The following is an 18,614-nucleotide window of genomic DNA, read 5'->3' as shown; positions in this document are numbered from 1 at the left end:
CACTCCGTGTAAAGATCTTGGGTTTGGCACATAAAAAGACTGCTGTCTTCTGCATAACCCCTGTCTGGCATGGACCATGCATGGATCCTCAAGGGATAATACATCTCCCGTGGCACCTCATCCCCCTGTGAGAAGATGCTGCCTGTGCAGAAAGGACAGTGCAGCCCAGTAACACACACTGTGCTGAACTGCAGCTCTCACTGGTGCGTCTCGCTGCAAGCTGTGGGAGATAAGAGGTGTTTCTCTCCTCCTTCCTCTGCTTCCCCTCTTCTGGGAGTGGGAATTTCTGAGAACAGAGTGGTAAGGGTGGACACAAGGTAAGGATGGATGAAATGGAAACCTCACCTCCTGCCACAGCTAAAGCTGACTGTGAGTCAAATAGCTATGGACTTCAGCCCTGGGCCCCAGTGAAAGATCAAGAACCATGTTGAAACAGGCTGGGAATCTGTCCTGTATGGCAGCTTTCCAAAGCAATGTCCATAATGTTATTGCAATCACTTTTACCGCCACAGAATCATGTCCCACCTTGCAGAGGGAGAAAAGGGCAGTGACCTACTAAGCTCCTCCCTGCTGCCCCAGCCACCATCGCACACCTTACACGGGACACAGCACTAAGATGCCTGCACGTCACCAATGCAGGAAAACTAACTCTGACTATTCCCACCCAAAACGGCATTCTTACAAGCATGTGACTTTCAAAGGCACAGCACTACACACAGAGGGAAACTGCTTGGAAAACAGACCAGAGCAGGGCAGGAGGTAGAGCTGGTGCCTGGTAGGGTTTGGGTCACCATCCTCAGGGGTGTGCTCTTCCAGTCTGCCAATCTTTTCTCTCATGAGCAAGTGCTTTTAAGAGATGTTGCTATGCACCTAATAAAGCAGCTCCCTGACCGCTGCTCCTACCTACTCACCCAATATCATACATAATAACGTTGTGGAAGAGAGGATGAAAAGGCTTTTTAGTTTGCCTTTTCTCCATCCCTTCCTCTCAATGGATTCATCAGGCAGGCAAGCTCAAGGCCCCAGTGATGTCCAGAGCAGCTTTTTTATAAACTGCATAGGTTCCATAAGCAGATACTTGGCAGAATAGTTTGGGCTCTTTGAGAACTCCAAGCATCTCTCTGAAAGGGGCCTTTCTTACTCCTGCCCCTGCTACCCAAAGCAAATGTTGCATTTCTGAAATCTGCTCTTCCCTCTGGCATCCCATGTATTTCTCATCCCCCAAGCAGCACTCTGCTCATTGCATTCATGCAACTCACATTCAGAAGCACCAGTTCTGCAAGAGGCTCTGCTTTAGTACATTTCTATTTCACTACAGCATGAAATGCCTACGAGAGAAGGGTGAGGGAAAAGGGAGAGTCTTCTGTGTCCTTTCACTAATGGTTTGCTTTGAGGAGAAGCAGTAATAATGCATACCTCTTTTCACCCACAGATCTCAAAGCACTTCATACACTGGTGGGCAAATAATACTGATGGCTCCTTTTACAAAATGCTTAAGGTGGGACTTTCAAAGCAGTTACCCTTCTCCCACCAAATTTCATGGCGCCCTGGATGCATAACTGGAGGCCTGCCTTGAATTCCCAGCTGCCAAAATCCACCCGAAGCTTGGGGCAAGGCAATGGCAGAGCTCTGAAGCCACACCTTCTCACCAAGCCCCAGGCTTGCAAGGATTTATGCATGTGTTTGTAAATCTTGTGTCTCAGTCTGGCAGCCTAGCCACTGAGTCATGCTACCCCTGGTTAATTACTTAATGGCTACTAACCTCAATATGTGGTGGGAGTGAGGGAAAAATAAAATACAAATAAAATACAAAGATTCTTTGTAATACAACTAAACCAGTTCTGCATCTCTTGCATCATTTGATATGTATGGAATGTAACATGGAGTAACATGGTAATAGAGAAATGTATTCGGTCAAAGTAAGCAATCAATATTTTTTGATAAAATACATTCTATATTAATGCTCATTCACATTTAATACACATGTAAATTAAATTTTCTATGTATAAAATTCCAGTTTATTCTTGATGCTGCCTGGTCATGCTTCAGTTCAGCAGCAGGGCTCAACACATTCGGCTCCCAGCAAAGTGAGAGCTGACAAGAGCACTCAGCTCTCTGCTGGACCAAGCCTCGTGCATCCCCCTGGAGTGCCCAGTCCCACAGGTCCCGTTTGAACAAAATCTGGCTAGCTTCAGTGGGAATTTTGCAGGGGTGAGCGCTGCAGAAGGCCCCCCCATCTGTCCAGCACTTGCATTCTGGTGTAGAAATCACCCAAATGGCATATGGCATCCCCCAAAAAAGTGAGTTAGTGAATACAGAAAATAACGTATCTACATAATTTACAGTGTTATGTTTGCTTGCAACCATATTAATGCTCGACCGCTCATGAACAATTCAATCAATATGCAGGGAATGGCAGCAGAGTGCAGTACATATTACAACCTCCTGTACACAATTACAAGCACTGATCTTGCAGTCTTTCCTCATTTCATGAATTCCTGCCTATCCTGCTGCCACCCAGAGTCCAGTTCTCCACTGAGCCTTGTGGAGACAATCCTTCACAACACTTGGGCCGGTTCAGATTGGGTCTGCACCTCTGTCAAGGTCCCTAACACCATACGAGGGGTGCGAGGCACCTTTGGCTGCAGGTCCTCAGCTACCACCCACATCCACCCCTTACACCCTCCCCTCTGTTGTGCCAGCACTAATCTGTGCAGCCACACACTGAACCAGATGGTGGGAATGATCCAGCTGGAAAACTGCCTGTCTGTAAAAAGGCAGAGGGTTATTTCACAGCCAGACTGACCTCACAGCCCAGCTCGTGATGCAGCGGTGCCCAGGGCTTGTGCAGGTGTGGGTGCACGCACGTGCACGTCGGTGCCAGCCACCTGCACCTAAGCAAAATGGGTGCGAGTGGCCAGCAAACCTGACCGGCAGGACTTTGCCTCCAGCTTGCACTACTGTAAGTTATGTCTTGCGTTAGGTTACAGCAGAGGGAAGTCTGCCTCAAAAGATCTACTTGTATGAGCTGCAACCAAAGGATTGGATGCTACAAAGAGAAAAGTTCTCCCGAAGCAAGGTTGTGTTTAAGGTTATGGCATCTGTTTCAGCTGGAAAGAAAAACTTACGGACTTAAAGCAGGGATGGAAACCACTGGTCTTACACTTTATTTTAGTAAGCAAAAAGCCTATTGCTGCTGTACAGTGTTATACAATGAACTGCCACAGTTCTCACGTCACTAGTCCATAGGAAATGTGCTGCGACTACCATGTTTATGCCTGCATGCCGAAAGAATGTACAAAATTGCATTAAGCTCTGTTTCTGTTCCACTTTTTTTGATATTCCTAAACTCCAACTTCTACAAAGTTGTGGACACTTCTGTGCACTCTCAGGTACCACACGCCATCCGGGTTATGGCAGGTTGTTGCCCCAGATTAGAAAAATCAAGTGCTATGCATCTCTCAAGCCATCATCAGAAATGTAAACCACCAAGAAAACTTGCTCTCTTAAGTAACCTTGAAAAAAAAAGTCTTAAAAAAATCTATTGAAAAGGAGACATTGCTAACAACAGGGTTTTCAAGATGGTATGAGTTGTTTCTAGGAGTTGTCCAAGCATTTTTTCTAGCTCACTTCTTGTTATTATAAAGCTAATTCTGTATAAAAGGGCTTTTGAAGCATGTGACCATCATTTCATGAATTTTAAAAAAATTGGGAAAAAGGAGTAAATTTGGAAACATTTTGCTCGATGTGGAAAACGGTTGTATTAGAACAGAATCCCCTTTGCTTCTTACATTTTCAGTACAAAAGGCAAGTAAATACAGAGATCCTGCAACTTCACAGTCTGGCACTCCTCTGAGTCACTTAAATCTATGCAAAATAGGTATAAAATACGAGGGGTCTTCTCCTTTATACCCAGACCCTGCTAAACTTCTCTGGGGAGCAAGTCCCCAGCTAAGTAAAACCTCATTTGTTTTTATATCAGCCAAAGTAGCAATATTTTAGCTCCCCTCTAACCAGGTGTAAATGTCCAGACCAGCTCAAAGGCCCAGGGAGGGAAACAGGTCCTGCATAATTTTAAGAACCAGGTGCTGGTTTGTACCCTTATGGCTTCAAAGTTAAGTTGCACTTCAATTCATGATGCCACGAGGTGTGTACAATAATAATTTAGCAGTGTATTAAAAACGGCAAAGCTTAAAATTGGTTGTCATGCAGAAGTGGGATAGGCGATGGCTATTTTTCAATTGATTTATATGAAAGCAGCATTTGGCTTTGGATCAAATGGTGTCAGAGTACCAGGGTTGGTTATAATGTGTACTACTGATACTTAATGACTCCAAGTTATTAATCTCAGGTATCAGTAAATTGACACTAATATGTCTGACACCAATACTCTCCTGGTTTTCCTGCTTCCCATTAGTTTTGTTCAGCCTTCATGTGCACTTCTGCAGTACCAACCGCTATTAAACTAGTGTTTTTCAGGAGAAATCTCTCCAAGTTTGGTACTTTGTCAAAAACCATAGCTGTTGAACTAAAACGAAAAGTGCAGGTCGCATTTGCTCTCTGCGCTGGCTTCCTCAGAAAGGTCACCAGTGAGGACTCAGCACTCTCACCACACGCTTCCTACATTCTCGGTACTCTACATTCATGTCAGCGAACGCTACTCTTGAACACAAACCGAAGAGACAAGTCAGCAACAAAACTACTTCTAGATTGATTACGGCAGAATGCTACCAAGACAACTCCATAGAAAACCCACTGAAGCAGGAGCAAAATTCAGGTCACTTCTTAGCAAAGCTCATCACAGATTATTACTATTATTATTATTATCAATATTTTTTAAACCATTTTGTAAAACTTTGATCCTGGGAGCCAGATATCCCCATGTGATGTGCTAATTCAAACAGGCTAACGTGGGACCACCTGACCCCACCTGGTACCAAAGGCTTCCGAATATTTTTAGCTTCTCAGAAAATCACTGCTGACTGACACCCATCTGTTGGTGATCAGCTTCTGGTTCCTCTTCTTCCACATCTGCATTATATTCTTCAAATGCATCATCATCAACATCTGGAAGCCCAAGTAACTACAAAGAAGAGAAAATACCGTGTAATAGTGAATTACCCACTCATGCAGCTTTGCTGCAAATCTTCACACAATACCTAGGTGTCACTTCTTGAAAAACCTCAAACCCTGGAATAACAGTATTGCGTAACAATCTCAACTCTCTTTCCCTCCCTCCTGTAACAGGCAAAGATTTGAAAATGCATCCTCACACCAAATTAAGTGCTCGTAGACCAGAAGATAAATAAAACCAAAGCAAAGCACTTGCAAAAAGCTTTGCGCTCTTCCCTGAGGTCGTATCACAAATTGTTCCGTGTTTAGACTTGTCAGTGGTTTAACTTCAGAAAGAAACATGATAATACTGTAGCAGTAGATATCTCAGTTTGTGTTCAGCAGCCTTATAAAAGCCAAAGAAAACATCCTCATGCAGAACTGGCTAGTATGGAGTAGGCAAGGAGTCCCTAAAAACACAACAGGACAACAGCAAATGGCCTGAAGTTGCACCAGGGACGTTTAGATGGGATCTTAAGAAAAATTTCTTCACCAAAAGGGTTGTCAAGCACTGGAATAGGCTGCCCAGGGAAGTGGCTGAGTCACCATCCCTGGAGGTGTTGAAAATACAGGTACATGTGGTGCTTAGGGACAGGGTTTACTGGTGGACTTGGCAGTCCTGGGTTAATGGTTGGACTTAATGATCTTAAAGGTCTTTTCCAACCTAAACACTTCCATGATTCTATGATTCTGTATTAAGTCCTTCTCTTAAACCCTTCAATTCATCACACCAGACAAAGCCTTGCATGCTGGGCGATGCCCTTGCAGTGAGAAATGCTGAGTATTCAACTCCGAATTCTCCTTTAAATTTCTGCAAATTAGATTTGAGCTTGTGAAGAACTGCCAGCCCATCTTCCTTGGACAATGTTTGCGTGTCTCCACCTGATGGCTCCGATCACTGCAACAGCATTTGTTCACTACAGGAAAAGGAGCAAACAGTGATGTTCAAACTTTTCCCCTCTCCCCCAAAAGGCTGCCAAGCCAACAGAGGTCAAGAAGACAGATAACCAAATAATAGTCAAAATAATGCATGTGTTGTGGAAATCTCATCTTAGAATCCTACACTAGCAGCTGTTAATAGCCACAAAGCAAAATCATATGCAAGGCATTATTGGGAATACCACGTATTTAGCTTGCCAGGGCCAGAAGAGCAGCACAGATGCATGCAACGCCCTGTTCAGAGAGTGGGCGCAGCTGTTAGCTCTCGAAAGAGGCAAAGCCCAGAAAAATTGGGAGGAGGATGACACCTGCTAGGTGGTAGCACGAAAATGAGAAGGCTGCCATGAGGAAGAATTTTAGGGACCTAAACCAGTGTTATTTTCGCTAAACAGATTCGGTGTATTCAAATTAAATTTGAGTGTTGTACTGTTCTGTTTGTATCAGCTGGCAGAAAAAGCTTTGATCATGGTTTTTTGCCCAGTTCTGGTTATAATTCCTCCTTAATTTGCAGGGAAATGAGCCACATGAGTCTTCATTTTATGGGATACTGTAAGCCCTTCCCATGCAAAACTAGCATAGAAACCACAACATACACCACAAGAACCACAAAGCTGCACGTGACCCCAAAGGATGGGGAGCGTGTCCTGCTTTTCACACATCGCCTCTCCCTTTGCCCTCAGGAAACCCAGCTCTGCTCTCCCTGGTGCAGCATAAATCGGAGTGATGCTGCAGACACTGATGGTTTTACAAAGGCAGGAAGGATGGGTATGAGATTGGGATGGGATGGGATGGGATGAAGGGATGGGATGATGGGATGGGATGGGATGGGATGGGATGGGATGGGATGGGATGGGATGGGATGGGATGGGATGGGATGGGATGGGATGGGATGGGATGGGATGGGATGGGATGCTCCTCTAAGAGAGGCAGTTTTGTTCTCTCATAGACACTTTAGGATCCTCCAAGGTACCAACGACCTCAACCATGCCGGTCCTGCTTTTAGGGGTTGCATCTCATTGCTCCCCACAGGACTACAGTCCCTGGACTGCAGTGACAAGTCAGCTCACACCTTGATCCCAAGGAAGCGGGATCAGGGTCCAAGGAGCAGGGAGCTCTACAAATTTTGGGTCAAAGGAGAAAGAGCGTTTATAAAAGATGATGACAAAATAAGATGATGAAGGTGGCCTGAGTTGACCCTACACTGATTCCCACCCTGTCTTCTTTTAAACATTTAGTTTTCTGCTTCTACTCCGTTACCTACTTCATATATTAAAGTATCAGCTACATGGCAGATTTGAAAGGACTTTCATGGAGAGCAAAAACAAGGAGGAAAGGGGTATAGAAAGAGAAAGCTGATCGACCAGCCAAACAGCCAAGGGGGAAAAAACCTGCTGGATGGGTATACGTGGGAAGGAGGATGACAGGAGGTGGTGAGGAGGGAGAGAGAACAACTATCAGTGGCAACACCACCTGAACTACATCTACTCCTGCTGGACAAACCACCCATCTGGAGGTAAAGAAGAGGTAACCGGGACATGTGTGAACTCAATGAATATGGGATAAATGGCTTTTACACTGCAGCTTCCCAGTTCAGATGTAGGCTTTTTAGCCTTAAGGTGAGCTCAACGCAGGAGCCCTGGAATTTGCTGCTAAATTGTACAACTCATGCTTTGGTTCTCTGCAAACTCTGCCAGCTGGCGTGATGTCCCTCAGGCATTTTTTATTTGCCTTTCTTTCTTCACTCTTTCAAAGTGCCCTGATTTTATACAAATAACCTAGTAGTTTTTTAAGTCATGAAAGCAGAGTCACATTGCCTCCTGCCAAAAGTTCATGTACAACCACACTGAAAAATAAACCAAGACCGAGCTTTAGTGGTCCACACAATGCTATACTAGAGATAACGTGGTTCTGCTGAATCCTGGTGTGAAGGGCTTAGCCTCCAGGCGGATGTGCTTACAAGCACCAGCACAAACACCTCTGGCACCAGAGAGACAACGGCGTCAGAGGAGCTGGGATGCTCTGGGGCAAATGGGGGTATTTGAGCCCAGTGCTGTATGTACCATTTCATGTACCTGTGTGGTGTCTGACACTTTTGAATGCTCCCTGAGTAAGTGGATAATAAGGCAAATCACAAGGTTTTGTGGAAACTGACTCAGGAAGGCAGAAACGGGCAGAGACAACATGCTCCCCACCACCTTCAGTAACGAAACAGCTTGGCCTTGTCTACAGCAGGATTTAGAGGTGCGATTTAGCTGTCACAGGTTAATCAACATTTTCTAAAAGCCTCGTCTAAATAAACGTCCTACCCTGGTACTGTGTTTATGCCCGTAAAACATATGGGAAGGATGCCCAAAAGCAGTGACGGCCGGTGAGCAGCTCCCAGACCACCCTCATTGCCTCCTGCACCCATGGAAGAGTGGTGAGCAGAGGGAAATCTCTAACTCGCACCGAGAGGGATGCTAGCTACTGGGCATCCCCACTCTCACTGCCTCCAAAACAGTGGCACGAGCACCCAGCCCCTTCCCATGCCGCAGCATCAGGGTAAGCCTGCGGAGACATGGCTGGGCTGTTAACACAAATATATGGAGCAGGGCTGAGCTGAGTTACTGGGCAAAAATCGGTCTTGGAGCCCTCGGTTAAAGGAGGGCAGGTGCTTGTGTTGTGCCCTAGGGCATGGAGAGCTGCAGATGCACCACCAGCATCTCCTCCTAAACGTTTCCCTTCAAAAGACCCTGACAAAGACTTTGAAAATTGTCTAATAAACTTTGATGTCCATCTGGAAATACCAAAATGCAAAAAAACTTTCAGAAGTTGTGTGCCAAGCACATGCCAAAAACCTGGCCCCTCCTCAGTGTTTCAGACTGAGTAGCCAGTACCATCGAGCCTTCAGAAGAGCTCAGTCTGACCTTCAGCAGTGTTTTTTCCTGAACTGCCATTTTTGAAACTGACATTTGCCAGACTGGTCTCTGACAGCAGACTTGGTTAGGGTAGTGGAGAAGAAATGCCCTGCAAATGCATTGTTACGTCCAAGCCAACAGCAAGGTGGTTTCACTAGCAGAACAGGTCCAGCAGAGAAAGGATGGGGGACAGTACAAAGTAATGCCAAGGAAATTATTTCCCAGTACTGATGAAAAGTTGTTCTGTTCTGGCAAAGGCCTGAGGGGGCAAAATAACTGTTTCCATACATCCATCATAACGCCCTCCACTTTTAAAAATCTATCCTACCATGCACGTGCTATTTTTAATAATTAGAATAAGGGAAACATGTCAATACATTCTTTATTAGACTTGCCTACACACAACCATACCTCAAATGATAAACCCAGTTTTGTCATGCTGATGCAAATCTCTCAATACTAGGTCAAAGGAGAAGCTGAGAAACATAATCTTTGTGATACATCCAAGAGAAAATGAAGAGGTACTTGACTGCAGTCTGCAAGAAGTCTCTGACAACTCAGGACACTGTTTTGGAGCAGACAAAAGCATAATGAAATTCAACAGCTAGGAAGCAAACCCAGAAAAATGAAAACCAAGGAAAACAGTTTTTCACAGGACCGTAACTAATGATGAAAAGAAAAAGTGCCCAGCAGTGCTGTATCCTTGTTAAGTCACCTGAAGACCTTACATCAAGACAGGGTGTCTTTGGAAAAGACACGCTCCAGCTGAACCACGATTTATGTGCTTGGTTGAGGGAATCAAGGGGTGCAATGTGATGTATTAACGATAGGCCCAGACTAAATGCGTACAGTGGTTCCCCTTGCTTTGAACCTTTTTATTCTGAAGAGCAGCTTAACGTGGTTTGACTGAAGCCAATTTCTCAGTAACTTAAGTTATGCTGAAATAAATGTGGTTTATATGAAATAAGTGATCTGTACCAATTTAATTAAGTCTTTTTGAAGTCCTCTTTAGTTAAACCAATGGAAGTTTCTCCTCAAAGGCACAGCTTTTCTGAGCAGAAGAAAACAGCTACAAAGATCCAAGAGCTGAATATTGTTCTGGGAAACGTATTTATATTTTTGTATGTTTTCACAATTACATGCAGCTGTACTGACGGATCAGATTTCCAGTCCTTTCTAAGAAAAGTGTGCATCTGTTCTATTTATTGCCAGTCTCTCAAAGGATTCTTTAAAATGATGCTCTTTCATGTTGACCAGCTGTGGTGGTCTGTGGCAAGGCAATGCAAGGGTGTAACACAGGGAGGGCCAGTGTTTTCATATCGGCGCTCCAGGCCCTCCCTTTCGCTCTAAATACTTGGGATACATTTTCAGTCTTCTTGATTAGTCAGCCAGAATAAGAAAGAAGGGGAAAAGGTCTACATTTTCAGCTGAGTGTAAAAACATCCATTGGTCAGCTTTCCCATGGACATCACAGGAGCATGGCTCTGGCAACGAACCTTTGCTCTGCTTTGCACCAGCCCCAGGCACTTAAAAGGAGAGACTGTGCAAAGGCAGGATTTGGCAAAAATGAAGGACAACAGCCAAGGATACCTCACCCTGGTGAAACCCAGGCTTTGACCCAACTCTTAGTGTGCTAAACAAGGACAGAGAAAGCTGAGTAGCAGCAAAACAGAAAAACACAAGCCCCCTCCCCACAAAACTCAGCTTCTGCTGCAGCTTCTCAAGCAGTGACCAAACTGGTGCTTGCAAATACCAAGTGGCAACCATCCCAACAGCAAAATCTGGACCACTTGAGGGGAAAAAAAGCCAACCCCAAAATAAAACAAACCATTCCTGAGGAGAGATCATACTTCCAGCTTCCCAGAGGTTTACTCTTACTACTCAGATCTTTGCAAAATTCCCCAATTCCAGTGCCAGGAAACAACCCTGCCACAAAGTCCCGTGGCGCTGACTCGCATCCTATTCCTCGGAGTCAGCGCTGCATCAGCAGGACACGAGCCCCTGCGCAGCTGGGGAGCCGCTGCCACCGGCTGCCGCACCAGTTGGCCTCCCACCCCACGCGGGAATCTCATCCTCTCAAACACAGAGACGGAAACAAAAAAGGCAGCTGGCTTCCAAGAAACAATTTCCAATTCCCTGATAGTAACTTACATGCTAACACCCCTGCGCCCAGGCAGCTGACTGGAGATGTAAATCCCTGCAGAAGAAAAACCACCTTGCTCCATGCAGCGCTATCCTATTAAAAGTGACAGGTAACTGTCAATGTTTAGAAGTAAAGATGAGGCACTTACGGGTCTGAAGGATTTGAAGACTTTTTCCAGTATTTCATGGAGTGTCTTTTTCCCACAGGAGGAGATGTAATCCTGTGCAAGTTGCAGAAAAGGTAAGCAGTCCTCACTTTCGCTCCACACATGCTGAAAGCCAACAGCAACACAAGAAAGAAAAGACATTAACAGGAATTCATGACAGCCTTTCCATGTGATTTTATAAGGTGACATGTTGTAAACATCTGCCAAAGTACACTGGGCCTCCCGCAGTTCAGATTTGCAGTGGGGATGGGTACTCGGACAAAACTTGATTTTATTAACACGATCCACCAGAAAGCATGAAAATCAATCCAGAAGAGAAAATGCCTTATGACTGCACCAGCAATGAAGGGTACACACACCTTGTGCATGCACATTTTCTGAGTAGAAGTGTTTTCGTCTGGCATCAGCCCCGCTCAGACCTGGAAGTCACATTGGGTTTTCTCTTCTACATCATCTGCTGCAATCAAGCCCTCAGGAAGAGCTAAAAAATCTCTTTTGTCTTCCTGGCATTAGTGAAAGTGTGATGCGACCCTGGAAGTGGAACTTGATGTGCAATTCTCTTGACAATGCAGAAGAAAAGATGCAAAATACACCCGCAGGTTAGACACAGAGCCAAGGAGAGACATTTGGGCGCTTACAACATCCTGACACTTCATGCCTCCCTCCCTGTTTTGAGATTTACTCCTCCTAGACCTGAATCTTCTCTTCCTGGGCAGGCACATTTAAACCCATTTGGGATATTCCTCTCATTTTGGAGATGCCGGTACCCCAGCCTGGCTCTGTGAAGCCTCTCCCAAAATTGATGCTTATTCTCTGCTATGAGGCTGTAGCAGGAACAATGCTGATGAGTGATGGTGGAAGCACTCAGGCAACAACACTTCTTGCACACAAGAAGCCTGCAGCACACAGCATAAGCTAATGTATACTTTTAAAGACCTCCTTTTTGAAGACTTTGTGCATGGGACTGTCTTAGGCACTCTGCTACACAGAGAAGCGTAATACTGCAAAATTAGTTTGAGACTCTTATACCTCTATTTTTGCACAGCAGCTCTTTTCCCCAAAGTGCCATGCAGCTTTTTACTGTGCTATAAACAGTAGGTTATGCTTAAACAAGGGAAGAGGACGGTCTCTCTGAAGCCTAACTAACATTCAAAGGAAGAGTCAGAACAACAGATGTTTCAATCCCTAACATAAGGCTTGCATGTCACCTTCCTGTTCAGCGGTGAACACCTGCCAGGGATGCAGTTTTACACTTACCAAAAGAAAACACTACTTAACATCACCTAAGCTGCATCTTTAAGTTGAAAACCATAACCGCCTTGCTACAAAACTCCCTTGACCTACATTTTTGTTGCTGCTTGTTGCATTTTACAGGCATAAACACAGCTAAATACTTTGTTACGAATAGAGCCCTGCCTTACTGAGTAGGTTCTGCTCTTTCCATATAACCGGAGTCATCTCTTAACCAGTCTGGCAATAAAAATAAATTCTTTACAGTCTTGCCAACTCTCAAAGGCACATACCACAAGTCTCATGATACTTCATGCCATCTTAAGAGTCATGGGCCTTGTAGTCTATAAATATACAACCAAATCTCAACTTGTTTACAAAAAAACCCAAACAACAAGGTCTGCACTTTGTGATTTGTATGGCCTAAAAAAGGCAGAAGGTACACAAAGTTAACTCAAATGAACCCTCTTTAAAATATCAAATGAACATTCTCAAATCACAACATTTGAAGAACAGCCTTGAGATTCTGGAGGTCTGGCCCACAATTTCTTAATACTTGGTTATTGCTAACCACTTAGTTATTTCTCATCTTTGCGTCAAACTTAAGAGCTGGATGTCTGGATGTTGCAGCTTGGCAATTCATGGCTCATGCTAAACCTGTTGTAATTGTTTATATGTATAAAACGATTATAACCGCTTACATCCTGATTGTTGTTTAAATGGTGGCTTCTTTTGACTACCAGAGCTATACACAGGAGCTTCCACATAAATGAACATCAGGTCCTGCCCTTTTATAAATAATAGTGGGTTCAACCCCAAGGGGAAGTTAACCCCATGTTGTCTTATCATGTTTTTACAGTCTCTTTTCAAGCTGTACCACATTTTAAACTCCAGTGTGAATTTGTCAGCAGTAGCACAGAATAAGATAATCTAGCACAAGGGGAAAACCTGAGTAACTTGATCACTGAGCCTTTGAGGAGATTTTTTTGCATAGCACCATAAGGCAATAAGCAAGTAAGGCTTCCAACAATTTCCACATCTGCAGAAGATTTAAAACTTTGGCTGTAGCAACAAAAACACTATGAAAGGTCTCACGTGCCATTAATGCGTGCATCTCATTCAAATGGCTCAATTTCACCCCACACACACACTCCACACACCCCCCAAAACTCAAACATAATAGAGATCAGAGTTATAACACCTAGAAGTTCAGCTGCGTCTACAGCTCTCTGTGGACATTCAGTGCTGCACCAAGGCAGTGCAGGAACTGAGTCTCACCACTGACTCACACATCTCCAGAGGAATCTGCAAAAGGAATTTTGGCCTTTCAAATTAAAAACAAACGTAATTTAAGGATTCAGCTCCTGCTCAGAAAGCTTGACAGTGAAGCTGCACGTACAGAAATGGTTCTCCTGGAAAAACCCCCAATGCCTGAGGATCTCTTCACAGTAGGAGAAGCATACTGCTGGCAAACTGGTGGACCAGTGTTCAGCCATGGCCGTGCAATTAAAAAAATATTAACCTCATCATCTGAGCATGTGTTTTCCAAGCTTGCCCAGTTTTGCTCACAGTTGCTTTGTGTCACTACAAAAGCTCGCAGCCACTGATTTCCACCTCAGCTGACCTAGGATCATGGTTGAATTATTTAGTTCAGCATCTACACACAGCACATAGCTGAGGGAATTCATAAGGTTGCATCTGGAGGGGCTTGCTTTAGATGATTCAGTACTGCCAAGGTCACTTGCTGGCGCACCTTTTTCTAAGCAGCCCACCTGTTGAGCATAGCAGCAAAACTTTGTCTTGTGGGGATAATTCGACTTGCAGGAAATATTCAGTCTCACTGACTCTGTTCTAAAATATGTTACAGGAAATCTTGCATCAAGGTAGCATCATATTTTTATTTGCTTTATCAGTTACCTTGAACACCAGCAATAACAGCATCAAAACAAATAATAGACTATAAGGCATAGTATCACAACCCTCACCCTCTCTGGTTATGACTGTACAAGTCCAATTAATTTTTTGAGAACACCATGAGCCTCAGGAACTAAATTATACATAGTTCAGCTATCTAAAATGCTGATTCAGAAAGTTTTAGTGTCCAGGTGGTACTGAAAATGCCAGTAAGCATCTAGCTGGGTCTTCTGCAATCCCAGCACACTAAAACCTAGCACAAAGATACCTTTTCAGGAAATTAAAATGGTAAGATTGTTGTGATCTGGAATCTCTGATTTTAAAAAAAATTCAGAGTTGTTCTCCTCCAGACTGCATCTTGGCAAACTTGCCATGTTTTTCTCCTCCTCCCGTTTAACTTCATCCTGCTCATCATTTCCTCCTTACAAGTGGGTTACCATGGACTTCTTTGGTACCTCCTACATAGCTTTTTAAGTTGCATTATTATGAAATGAAGATGTAAAGAAAGAGAACAAGAATATCAGGCATCAGATGCTTATTAAATGGGAGGCTCCTTTATAAGAATCATGGGGTACAAAAAGGCCGTAAAGTGTGTCACTGTGAATTCTGTTTATATGTACTCACTTTCACACTCCATGTGTTACTGGAGCCATGCAACAAGGAAGGCTAAAGTGCAAATGGGAATCAGTCCCCTGGCTTGTCTCCTTAAAATAAACTTTAGTCTGTCATTGCATGTAGAAAAGAAACTTATCTTCTGGAACATGAAAAAAAGAAAATGACTGCAAAAAACAAGACAGCCAAGCTGGGAGCAGAAATGAAGTCCCACAGTGCACCAGGAGTAGAAAACACGATGCTGGTGAATCAGCTCATTAGTGGTTCTTAATCACATTAAAGAGACACCATCAACAAGAAAAGCACTAAGAATGACACCTATCTGTCTGTCTTAAAAGTATTATTACTACAAAAAGTGCTTCAAGTAGTAATGCCAAGAAAAAGACAAGAAAACACTGCTTCTAGTTTTCCACTGTTTATGTTCTGCATTTGACAGGAGGAGTTGGCCCTTCTGCTCAGTTCTGCTACTGGTGCCTCTGGGCGGGCAGTCCTCCCCACAGCAACCCTGGAATGAAAATATTTGCCAAAAAAAAAAAAAAAGGCTAAAATGTGGTTGCAAACCCACAAAAATTGGTCAGTGCTGGAAGCATGGGAATAAGGTCTGAAGCTGCTTAAGATTTTTTTTAAAGTTGATTAGATTTTGTTTTGAAAGAGTTTGCACAATTACTACGCAGCATATAAAGAAATGATACAAGTCTAAGGAAAACAGTGAGCTTTGCGATTCCTGATATCGTCAGCATCCAATCACAGCTTTAGTTTAGTCCTGCATTGGATTCGTATGTATCCCTGCTTAAGAGTACAGCAGGTATGGCCCTTTCTGGGCACAGCCATCTCTAGAAGGGAACAAGTGCTGGGGCTCATAGGAAGGAAGATGGGTGTGCAGGGCTAGTCCCACCGTGGACTAGGAGAATCCACACCCAGAGATGCTCCACTGCCACGGCTGGGGCTGGGGCTGAAGGTCTCATATCCCTGGACAGATGCATAACTAAACTCCAGCTAACTTCTTTCATAATTCAGCGTGACCATCTGCCTGACACAACAAATAAATGTCCTGCTCGCTGGGATTTGTGGTCCTGGAGAAGGCATTTCCCTGCTCTTTGTTTCCACGAACCCATCTGTCAAATGGGTCCACGCTGCACTTACCTGTTGGAAAGGGAATTAATGAACATTTCTCAAGCAGGTCAAGGGATGAAAGTTCCTCCGGGAAGGACCTACAACATTCCTACAATGACGGTCTGTGCTAGGAGCTGTTGGTTTTGGGGTTGTTGGTTTTGGTGGGTTTTTTTTGTTGTTGTTGTTAATAAATTTCATTGCAGTTAACTGGAGCTTTGCAGGTTACAAACCCCGGGGCGCGATGCCGCTTTTCGGTCGCTCTTGTCGCACTTCTGCTCACCGCCGGGAGGGTCTGGGGGAGGGGAACACCCCCCCCGCCCCATCCCATAGCCACGGGTTGTGTTGCCGCTGCCTTTTCCGCACAAACTTGCCGCTGAACTCGGCGAGGGGCGGGGAGGGGGCGCGGCGGCGCCAGGCCGGCACCTGCCCGGGTCCCCCAGCCTCGGCGGAGCGGCGGGGGGGACAGCGCGGCCCTCCTGTCATCCTGACTCCATTTTATTCCTGCCCATTCTCCATTTGCCGTGACAGCCCTGCCAGTCCGCCCGTCCCTGCGCCGTGCCCCGGCATCCCGGGAGGACGGAGGGGGCCGCGCGGGGAGCAGCAGCTGCAGCCCCCGCGGGGCGCGGGGGGAGCCCGGGGGGAAGGGGGCCGTGGGGTCTCACTCCTCCTGTCCCCGCCGGAGCCCGCAGCCTGCCCGGGCCGGGGTGATGGGGAAGGCGGGGGGGTCCCTGCCCGCAGCCCTGCCCGCGGGGCCGCCCCCCACCGGCAGCGGACTCCATTTTGCAGACTCTGGTGCGCGCCGGGGAGGATCCCCCCGGCCCCTCGCCCTGGCCCCGCCACCCCCGGCCCACACGCCGGCCGGCCGCGCAGCCCCGGCCCCGCCGCCCTCCATCCCCGCATCCCCTCCGCCTCTCCCGGGCACGGCCCCCTCCGCCGCCCCCCCTCGCCGCTCCCCCTCGGCTGCTCCCCCAAGCACCCTCACGGACGGAGGGGGGAGTGTCCCAAAGCGGTGCAGGGGCTGCCCGCCGGTCCACGCACACGCACGGATACCCACGCCCGCCCGTGACCGCCCGCCCCCCCCCGCCCCCGGGTCCACTCACGAAATTGTCGCCGCAGGCGGCCTCCGGGCAGAGCACGTAGAAGGAGACGCCGGGCTCGGCGTAGAAGTCCATGCGCCGCTCCGTCTCCTCGGCGGCGATGAGCTGGAAGGGCGTGCGGGCGCACCACCGCTCCGCCGCCTCCGCCAGCGCCTCGAAAGCCATCGCCGCCGCCGCCGCCGCGATCCGCGCCCGCCCGCGCCCCCCGCGCGCGCCGCCCCGCGCCCGCCCCGCGCGCCGCCCCCCGCCGCGCGCGCCTCCCCCGCGCCCCGCTCCGAGCTCCCGGCCCCGGCCCCGGGGCAGGCGGGGAGGAGAGGGGGGAAGGGGCGTCAGGGCTCGCCGGCCGCCGCCCGGGCGGGGGGTCTGCAGCCGGCCGTTGGCTTGACGCCTTCTGGCAACTTGAGGGGGAAGCGGCCCGCCTGGGAGCGCGCTGCCAGCGGGACCGCGCCGAGCGCCGCTTGGCTTCCCAGCGCCGGTCCAGCATTCCACCGCCCGGTACCCAGGCCGGCCGCCCGCCCGCGCCCTTTCACGCCCAAGGAATCGGTACCCCCTGCGCCTCGTTCCATGCAAGCCACCAGGATGCCAGGCGTTGGGCTGTCCGAACGCAGGCGGGCTCACCCCGTGACGTCGGAAGGCTTTGCGGCTGCTGCCAGCAAAACTGGGGACCGAGGGGTTTGCGGTGAGGTTCATCTCGCTCTCCCTAGCGTATCCCAAGTGATTATCGATAAATCCAGTAAGGCATGTGAGAGAGATACGAGAGCTGATCGGCATGTATAAGGGGCCTTAGATTTGCGTCAGTGTCTACTGTGCCACGGAGGAAAAGCGCCGAGACCTGGGTGGGTTTTTGGCCGGAAACCCCCGACCCGCCAGAGGTGACCAGGTAGCACCGAGCCCGTACGCAGCAGCAGGTAGGAGCGTTGGCAGGGCGAAGGCAGCGCTGGCCTCTGAATAATGCCCAGCAGCTGTCACCTGTCTCCAGAGCGGTGTTTAACTGCGTTTTCACCACGACTGCCACACGCACAGTGGATGAGGTCTGTGTGACACTTTGTACGCTCCCATCGTACATATCAGTCAGCACATTAATGATTCGGCCACTGCCAAAGTAAGCGGTGAGGTTGCAAGCCGTGGAGGGAGTGAGGCCAAGCAGGGCAGCGCCAGCAAGGCTGCGGTGAAGGGGACATGCCCCCTGCTCCCGGCAGGCCTGGTGCATGCTCTGAGCACCCGCACTGCTGTGCTCAGCCTCACAGTCACCATCTGCTGCCCCCTGGGCTTCACCCAGCTGCAGACATGGGTGCAGCAAAACTCAGTACTAATGGCACCGCAGAGAAAAACCTCCACTGGCGTTGCAGCCAAGCACTGAGGTATCAGGAAATGCCAGCGACATGAGTGCT

The 18,614-nt window shown here is 47.4% G+C and overlaps 1 protein-coding gene across 1 annotated transcript; it reads right to left on the bottom strand.

Moving 5' to 3' along the window:
- Positions 1 to 3,144: 3,144 nt before the first annotated feature.
- MTURN (maturin, neural progenitor differentiation regulator homolog) lies at positions 3,145 to 17,450 on the bottom strand. The gene is made up of 3 exons (XM_080387304.1): positions 17,227 to 17,450; positions 11,240 to 11,362; positions 3,145 to 5,083 (listed from the first exon to the last, which is right to left on the bottom strand). The coding sequence occupies exons 1-3, from the start codon at positions 17,386 to 17,388 to the stop codon at positions 4,973 to 4,975; spliced, it is 396 nt and encodes a 131-aa protein (XP_080243430.1). The 5' UTR covers positions 17,389 to 17,450; the 3' UTR covers positions 3,145 to 4,972.
- Positions 17,451 to 18,614: the final 1,164 nt, after the last annotated feature.

Source organism: Falco punctatus (assembly GCF_963210335.1).
Source record: "Falco punctatus genome assembly, chromosome: 4".
In the NCBI taxonomy this organism is placed as follows: Eukaryota; Metazoa; Chordata; class Aves; order Falconiformes; family Falconidae; genus Falco; species Falco punctatus.
The sequence above is the reverse complement of the archived record's forward strand: the minus strand, read 5'-3'. Positions and strand labels throughout refer to the sequence as shown.

Excerpts from the sequence above, each read along its gene's own strand:
- MTURN (XM_080387304.1), bottom strand. The coding sequence starts at position 17,388 with ATGGCTTTCGAGGCGCTGGCGGAGGCGGCGGAGCGGTGGTGCGCCCGC. Across the intron at positions 11,363-17,226 it reads CCGCCTGCGGCGACAATTTC|CATGTGTGGAGCGAAAGTGA; the intron begins GTGAGTGGACCC and ends GTTGGCTTTCAG. Across the intron at positions 5,084-11,239 it reads TCTTCAAATCCTTCAGACCC|TTACTTGGGCTTCCAGATGT; the intron begins GTAAGTGCCTCA and ends TCTTCTTTGTAG.